This window comes from Arachis hypogaea, chromosome 11 (assembly GCF_003086295.3).
Source record: "Arachis hypogaea cultivar Tifrunner chromosome 11, arahy.Tifrunner.gnm2.J5K5, whole genome shotgun sequence".
Taxonomy (NCBI): domain Eukaryota; kingdom Viridiplantae; phylum Streptophyta; class Magnoliopsida; order Fabales; family Fabaceae; genus Arachis; species Arachis hypogaea.
The window spans coordinates 147,407,214-147,415,510 of NC_092046.1; the positions used below are offsets into that span (position 1 = coordinate 147,407,214).

Sequence of the window (8,297 nt, forward strand, 5' to 3'; positions counted from 1 at the left end):
CCAAATCTCCATCTCCTTGTCTTCAAGCTAACGCCCAGCCGAGGATACTGTGAAACCACCGCCAGCGAGAGCTTGAAACAAAATATTGGGGGTCAAAAATTTAACATAAAAATTTAATAATAATATTTATATTAAAATAAAATTTATAAATATAATTATTCTTTAATTTTATTACTAATAAAATAATAAATAAATAATTCTACAAATAAAAAATATAAAATAAATTATAATGATATTCTTTGTGTCTTTAGTAATTTAAAATCTTTAATAATTCAATCAGTTCAGTTCAAATCTAACATATTTTAAATGTTTAAAACTAAAAATTATTGTTGTAACTAATAAAAACAAGAGATAAAAATTAAATCTGAATATTTTACGTCATAGTAAAATATTTAAGTCAATTAAATTATTTTTTTATTTTTTAAAAAAATATTACTAATTTTTTATAAAAAAATTTGGAAGTCATGACCCCTCTCTCAATTAAACTCAGCCCCTGATTTTATCAATATCTCTTTGTGCTTGTCTTGCCCAACAGATTAATTTGTATCATAGATACAATTCTTCAGGCGATGCAACAACTATGGCGTGGGTTCAGCAAATCGGGTTGTACTCGGTTCTCTTCTCTTGGTGTGGGCCAGGTCACCCAGCTAATGGCATGCCCAAAAAATAAAATACTCACATAAACAATTACTATTTTAATTATTACATTTACCGTCCCTTTAGTCAAAAGCTTTTCTACATGCAAGTTAACCTATCATATGTCTCTTTTTTATTGGTCCAAAGTTTATAGCCACTATAGCCACATTAAAAACAAAGCCACAGAGACAGCACCTATGTATTATTATTCTAATTATTCTTTTGTTGTTGTATAGACACTTTAAGCAGCGAAAACTATCATCATTATGACACCCTGTCTAACTGTGTGTGCGTGTGTGTGTTTGCAAAGCGGCAAAGCTTATTCGTTTGTTAAGTTTATGGGAACTGTTTGACTCTAATTAAAAGTGAGAATGAAGCAACAAGTGGAGTGACTAGTGAGTGATAGCAAAAGCAAACAAAGGATGGGGGTGGACCCTGACGTTTTTCTAAATTAAATAATGGAGGGCCTACGATTCACCACTTTGCTAAATTAAATAACTGATTCAGCTTCAGCCTTCAGCCTTCATGGGAGGGACTAGCCGACTAAGCTCTCCGTTCATCAAATATTACTATAATACCCTTCCTTTTTTTGCTTGATGAATTAACAAAATGTTTTTGGATTCATAGGCTTTCTTGGTCACGGTCATCATGCCATTTTTTTCCCTTCAAATTACTTCAAACATTTTTTATTTTGGCCTACAAATTACTTCAAACCTTTTTTTGGACTTAAGTTACTTCAAACTTGATTGAATATTCTTCTTCCACAAACTTTTTCTCTGTGAAAATTCTCAGGCCATTAGACCCAATCCGGCCTAAGAAATTCTTTTGGAGTGAGGCCCGTTATAACCAAAATCTTATGGCCCATATTTGTAAGGACTCTGTAACACCGAAAACAACAAATAAGGACTCTCAACCCCAAAAAAAAAAACAAGGACTCCTGACGGTAAGGCTTGGAGGCTTGGTTGAGTGGCATATCATATGCCTTCCAAATAACCACATCCGAATTCAAATTTCACAGGAAAAAAAAAATGAATCCATGTAGTGTATATGAGTGTGTGATGTATAGATAATGTTTAAAGTTGGAAGATGTTCAATTCAACTGATAAAAAAAAAAAAAGATTGCATTTGTATTTTGAGACTGAAAATGAATGGGACTGGAGGATTCGAGTTGGGTATTGTGTTTAGTGATAGAATTAAAATTTCAGTTCCAACATATAAAATTTTAGTCCTTTTTAATATTTCCACAAAATGGACTCATGATTGAATATTTTAGAAATAGAGATCAAAATTTTAATAACACTTCTTTTTGAAAATATTTTTATTTAACTTTTAAAATTTTTAATTGATCTTATAGTCTTTATATTTATTTTAAATTAAACATGATATTAAGACATAACTCAATCTTATACATTTTATGTTAAATATAATACAAAAACTTAATTTAATCTCTGTATCTCAATTTCTGTCTTTCAATTTCAACTTTTCTTCTAAATGTAGGCTAAAGAACACTCAAATTAATGAAATTATTCCAAGACAAAAAATAATAATAATGAAATTATTAAATGTATTTTGTCCAAAAAGAAAAATAAATGTATTATATCAATTAAATCTTATATAACTAAAGTGTATATTTAAATTATAATCACCGTATATCAATTTAAATAATAAGGACCAAAATATTTGTGTACAAATAATGAAACTGGAAATTTTTAAAGGATATACTTACATTTCAAACACAATCTCTCATTAATTTAGTGAATAAGCAATTTCTCATTAATAAGAGAAAAACATTGTGTTATTAAAGATTAATTTTTATCTGCTTCCATATATATATATGAGGTTTATATTAGGTGATTGCTATTGTTCTAAAAGTATTTCTCTAATTTATTAAAAAAATAAAAATTAATATTTAATTTAAAAGTATAAAAAAATAATTATTAAATATATAAAATTTGTAATAAAAAATTATTAATTTTGATGCAACTGACAGTACAAAGTGTTTTATATAGTTGTACAATTACATTTATTTTTATTATTCATATGATTAATAAAAAATAATTAGATACATGTATAAAATTATTTTACTCTGACATTGTATTAAAATTAAATTCTTATTATTAGTTTTTAGTTTTCAGAAGAGTAAAGTATCGTTTTTGTCCCTAACGTTTGGGGTAAATCATATTTGTGTCCCTAACGTTTAAATCGTCCTATTTCTATCCCTAACGTTTGTAAAAGTGATTCAATGCCGTCAATTACACACCATGAACGCTTTAGTTTGAGTCTTGAAGTTAGAATACAAATGTCTAGGATAAAATTGATGATCCACTCCAAAAAATAGCTCATTAAAAGTTGAAACTAATTCCTATAACATTTACATAATTCACTTTTCTAGTGACATAATTAAATATAAACACAAATAGTGGGTATAATATTAAAATCGAACACATCCAAGTAAGACCTAATTGAAAATGAATGCATCCAAGTGAGAATAATTGAAAAATATAATCTGATTTGTCAGTATAATTGATAGTAGGATAACATTGAATCACTTTTATAAACGTTAGGGATACAAATAGGACGATTTAAATGTTAGGGACACAAATAGGACTTACCCCAAACGTTAGGGACAAAAACGATACTTTACTCTTTTTAGAAAAAGTGAAGCAGAATAAATTTTTGAATAATATGAGATTTTTTTTAGGGTTAACCACCAAAAACACCCTTAAATTATTCAAACGTTGAAAAAAATGTATCCGTATTTTATTACCGACAAAAATATTTTCAAATAATTTAAAAACGCGATAAAAATGTCTAACAATAAATATGTATTTTCAAAAAATGTTTTAGACATTAAATTTTGATGCGATTTTTGCAAGAATGATTAGAAAAATGAGATATTATTATTTTTAAAGTTTGGTGACTTTTTTGTTAAGTATATATTTTTTGTAATTTTTAAAAAATATTATTGGTTAGTAACAAAAAAATTACAAAAAAAATATATACTTAGCGAAAAATCACCAAATCTTAAGGATAATAATAACTCATTTTTCTAATCATGCCTGCAAAAAATCGTATCAAAATTCAATTTCTAATATATTTTTTAGAAATATATATTTAATGTTAGTTAATTTTGCAAAAAATTTAACATTAAATATGTATTTCTCAAAAAATACATTAGAGAGTGAATTTTGATGCGATTTTTTTGCAATCATGATTAGAAAAATAAAATATTATTATTCTTAAAATTTAATAATTTTTTGTGATTTTTTAAAAATATTATTAATTATTAACAAAAAAATTATAAAAAAATATACTTAACAAAAAATTACTAAATTTTAAAAATTTTTTTGTGTGTTTAAATAATTCCGGAACGTTTTTTTGTAGTTAACCCCTTTCTTTATTTTATTTTTTTCAAATAAGTTGAAAGGAGCAGTGAGAAAGAGAAGGGGAAGAGATAAAGAGGAGAGGGCCACAGAAAGAGGAAGACAACAAAGCGATGGCTTCAACCATTCTTCCACCACTGAACGCTCACCTTCTCCCTTCCAACGCTCACCACCACCACCTTCAGCCCCTTCCTCTTTTCAGGTATCCCTCTTCCTTCTTCCTTCTTTTCGTTTTATCTTTGTTCCTCTCTCGTCTATGATTTCTTTTGCTTTTACTTTATTGCAGCTGAAATTCATCTAAATGTTGAAGCTTTGAACTTGCAATCTATGCTTTCACTTCCTTCGACTTCAAGTTTCGGAATTAAGCTTGTCGAATAGCTCTAATTATTTATCATCGTTTTATAAGCCATAACCTTCGTGCACTTGTGCATCCAATTTTTCATGCCAAAAGTAGAATAGGCAAGACTTGGGGTACGAAAATTAATATATTTCAAATTTAGTAATTTCCTAACTCCATCTAAAGTTTTGTGTTAGGTGTGAATAAAATAACTAAATATGTATATCAGAACAGCTTGGACTTCCATTTCCTGTTCTGTTTTGATAATATTAGCATAAAATTAATGGGCCACATATATCACAATGTGTTGATATGGTATACATACATGTTATTTAGTGGAGAGGCAGAGAGAATTGATCTTAATATAGGAAAAAAAAGCACAAGAAAGTTCAGTCCATTCTAACAGAAAATCCAACAATTTTCTCTCTGAATGGAGGAAAATCTGAATCACAAATTGTTATGTTAATGAGATTCACCTCCTTGTTTTAGGTGGGGTTGGAGAAGAGAGCAAGATGCAGGCATAGCCGCGAATAGAACCAGGGGTCAAGCATTTCGAATTCTGGCTAATCCTAATGTATGCATAAAAAGTGTAGACTTCTTGCTTCATACATAAAGAGTTATGCAGAACTGATTATAAGTTTATAACTTCTGACTTTACTGTTAACGTCCAATATACTTTCTTCATGGAGAGAACTGTGGAATAAAAGTGAAAACATTCTTAGTTTTGTAGAAATACTTTTGGTTCATGTGAAGGTATTTCGCTTATCAAATTAGTATTAGATTTACAGTGTATGTTTATAATTAAAATATTCCTTTATTGATGCATTCTAGGTTTCTCTGAGAAAATAAAGGGTGCTATCTTCTTCTGAAATGATATAGTGAATTTGAAGCTTTATGTGCTTTAGGCTAAAATGTAAACTAGTAACTAAAAGTTTTCATGCACACGGAAATTACAGCAACTCTCTTGAACATTCTCTGATTTATTTATTTATTTGGCTTTCCTATATTGAGATCATCATTTTTTCATATTAATTACACAGGTGTCTTCGGGCAAGGAAGGTTCAAATAAAGATGTGATAATGGTTGATCCTGTTGAGGCCAAGCGATTGGCTGCCAGGCAAATGGAAAGAATTAAAGCAAAAGAGAAACTCAAGGTGAAAGTTGTCTTATATTTGGTTGTTGTTATTGTCAAATTTCAACTAATGTAGAACTATAGAAGGAACTTTCAAATTATGTTGCTTCCCCTTGTATGTCAATCAATGCTGACAGAAATTAAGATATCTAACTCTAACTCTACTAAAATCATGTTCCTCATTTCTCACTAACCTAATGTGTTGAATGTAGAGGCGGCGCCAAATTGAGGCAATTAATGGAGCATGGGCAATGATTGGTCTCGCGGCAGGCCTAGTTATTGAAGGTCAAACTGGAAAAAGTATTCCTACTCAGGTGAAATTTTCAAATGCCACATCATTCTTGCATACACATGTCAAACAAAATCAAATGGAAGAAATCTAATACACCCTTAATTCCCTATTCATAAGTGGTTTTAACTTTTCTACTACATTATAGTCAAGGGTATGCAAACGTAATTTATATCCAGATACTTGTCAATATGGAAAGGAGGGAGTATATGGATTACTTTTATTACTTCCATTTGGCTGATCAATTCCTGTTTAACATTTTTGATATAAACATTTTGTTTCTTTCTTTCAGCTCGCAGACTACTTAGCTGCGATTGTTCATTTTTTTGTTCGGTAGACTTATGCCGAGTGTTGTCTGGGAGTCATTTTCACATTCTTTGATATTATATCAGCTCAACAAGTTTAATTTTTTCTTGTCATGGCAAGCCATAAATTTTCACTGCTCAGCGTTCTTTGTTACCTGTTGATGCAACATATGTAAGTATGTAACCCATTTTTAGGAAAGAATTGGATTTCTAAATGAAGTATATGACTTGTTTCCAGTTTTCGTTATGCATTCGTGTAGTTATAACTGCTGCAAAGAAGCCTGAATAATGGTGTTATGTGATCTCTTAACTTCTCAATTTTGGTAACTTCCATTCTTCATTTCTTAACTATCTCAATAAGGCACATTTTAGTAAAATGAAACACTTACATGCAACTATTGAGTACTGCATCTAACTTCCAAAGAATGAAGTTGTAACATTTGATACTTTATTTGGAATTTCTATTATGAGTGGCGTGCGCACTCTTATTCTCTCTTTTGTGAGTTTTTTGGGTAAAAATGGTAACAAATTGTGGAGATGCGGGGGATCGAACCCCGTGCCTCTCGCATGCAAAGCGAGCGCTCTACCATTTGAGCTACATCCCCATGGTGGTGATTTAAGGAAATCATAAATTTTTGGAAGGATAGAACAAGGGGTTTCTTGGGTAGAACAAGACAAAGTTATGGAGGAAATCGATGGACAGAAGCATAATAGCTAAAATCTCGATTTAACTCTTAAAATTTTTTAATATTACGATTTTAAATGAGTTAATTGATTTTATAAAATTTTTACTAGGTCTGACGATTTTATGTTTTAAGTACTTAATTTACTTTTTCGATTTCACGTAAAATCTCAATTTTCTTTACTTTGGCACAGGAGCATTGAATGGAAAATCCAATAATATCTTAATCAATTAAGGATAAAATTGTAGTTTTATGTTAGTTAAACGGAAAGAGGTAAATGTCACGTTAAAAACTTGGAGGGAGTTAAATGTAATATCAATAAATTTCAAAATTAAATGCTTTTTAATATTTTTGGTCATGATCTCGAAATGAAATCTTATCCCTTACTTTTTTTCATATAGAAACAGGGCTAAAAGCCCAAAGAGAATCTTATCCATATGAGTACTAATAATGTGACCAATAATTGGGCTTTCCTTTAACACCCAGTGGGCCCATACTATATAACGTCCAGCCCCTTTAATCTTTGCGGCAGGAAATAATACCTTTTAGCTGGAGGCGCTACTTTATTAGCATGCTAAAGAAGTAATCATCATTCGAGTTTCTAAAGTTAACAAGGTTCTATTCCTAATCCTAATCCTTGGTGTTTGGCTTTATTTATCTATATCCGAGGAGAGCACTTTTAAGATTTCCCACACCAAAAGTCCAAAACATCACTTCTTGTATTGTTTTAAAGTTGAACAAAGTTGCACCGAAATAAATAAAATTCTATTCAAACAATGTTGGGTCCCCTTCGACTGGCAGATTAAGATCAAGCACACTTACAGAGAAGGAAACAGAGCGGCAGATTGGCTCGCCAAGAAAAGTTTAGACATATATCCAGGGTTTGTGTTCATTGATCAACCCCCAGGAGAGTTAAGAATGATTCTTGATGAAGACATTAGGGGCACTATGTTGCCAAGGCTAATTTCTGGTTGTTAGTTTTTTTCTTTTTGTTGGGCGTAAAGCCCCTTTGTTTATCGAAAAAAAAAAAAATGTTGGGTCCCCTTCAGACAAAACATTGCGTCTTAGATTATTATGAAAGCCGTGTATCAATTTATATATACTTATCATTTGGAAGCCGTAAATAACGAGGAAAAGGTGCAACAATGTCATAGAAAGTTGCTCTTGTTCATCTTAGACATTCATTTAGTCACGCTCCCAAGTCGCATCACACTAGATTACATCTTTATCTCAAATTCCGCCGATGAAAATTCAACGTCGAACTAACTATGCTATCACTTTAGAATCAAATAATGCTATTTAATATATATATGTTCCGTACTAAATTAAAACATAATAGTACCAAGACGCATAAAGTGCTGGTCGTGGTCGCAACCATATCCTTAGGCTTGATTTGCTCTATAAAGAAACCAAATTAAGTGCTTTTGTTGTTCCTTTTATTCAATGAATCGAATTATATTATATAACATAACATGTTTCCAAGAATTTGAGTTGGCGTGTTGAAGTTTTAAAGATGTGGAGGATATGGGGAT

The 8,297-nt window shown here is 30.4% G+C and overlaps 1 protein-coding gene and 1 non-coding gene across 3 annotated transcripts; one reads left to right on the top strand and one right to left on the bottom strand.

Annotated features, from left to right (window-relative positions):
- The first annotated feature begins 3,841 nt into the window (after positions 1 to 3,841).
- On the top strand, positions 3,842 to 6,329 carry LOC112723506 (uncharacterized). 2 transcript variants are annotated; one of them, XM_025774897.2, is made up of 5 exons: positions 3,842 to 4,221; positions 4,846 to 4,930; positions 5,397 to 5,510; positions 5,701 to 5,802; positions 6,070 to 6,329. In XM_025774897.2, exons 1-5 carry the CDS (start codon positions 4,133 to 4,135, stop codon positions 6,112 to 6,114), a joined length of 435 nt encoding a protein of 144 aa, XP_025630682.1. In that variant the 5' UTR covers positions 3,842 to 4,132; the 3' UTR covers positions 6,115 to 6,329. The 2 variants fall into 2 exon arrangements, with proteins under 2 accessions (XP_025630682.1, XP_025630681.1); XM_025774896.2 differs by lacking the exon at positions 6,070 to 6,329 and having other exon boundaries at positions 4,015 to 4,221; positions 5,701 to 6,068.
- Positions 6,330 to 6,614: 285 nt separating this feature from the next.
- Positions 6,615 to 6,687, bottom strand: TRNAA-UGC (transfer RNA alanine (anticodon UGC)). Its single transcript has one exon. It is a non-coding gene; the product is annotated as a tRNA-Ala (tRNA).
- Positions 6,688 to 8,297: the final 1,610 nt, after the last annotated feature.

Excerpts from the sequence above, each read along its gene's own strand:
- LOC112723506 (XM_025774896.2), top strand. The coding sequence starts at position 4,133 with ATGGCTTCAACCATTCTTCCACCACTGAACGCTCACCTTCTCCCTTCC. Across the intron at positions 4,222-4,845 it reads CAGCCCCTTCCTCTTTTCAG|GTGGGGTTGGAGAAGAGAGC; the intron begins GTATCCCTCTTC and ends TCCTTGTTTTAG. Across the intron at positions 4,931-5,396 it reads GAATTCTGGCTAATCCTAAT|GTGTCTTCGGGCAAGGAAGG; the intron begins GTATGCATAAAA and ends TTAATTACACAG.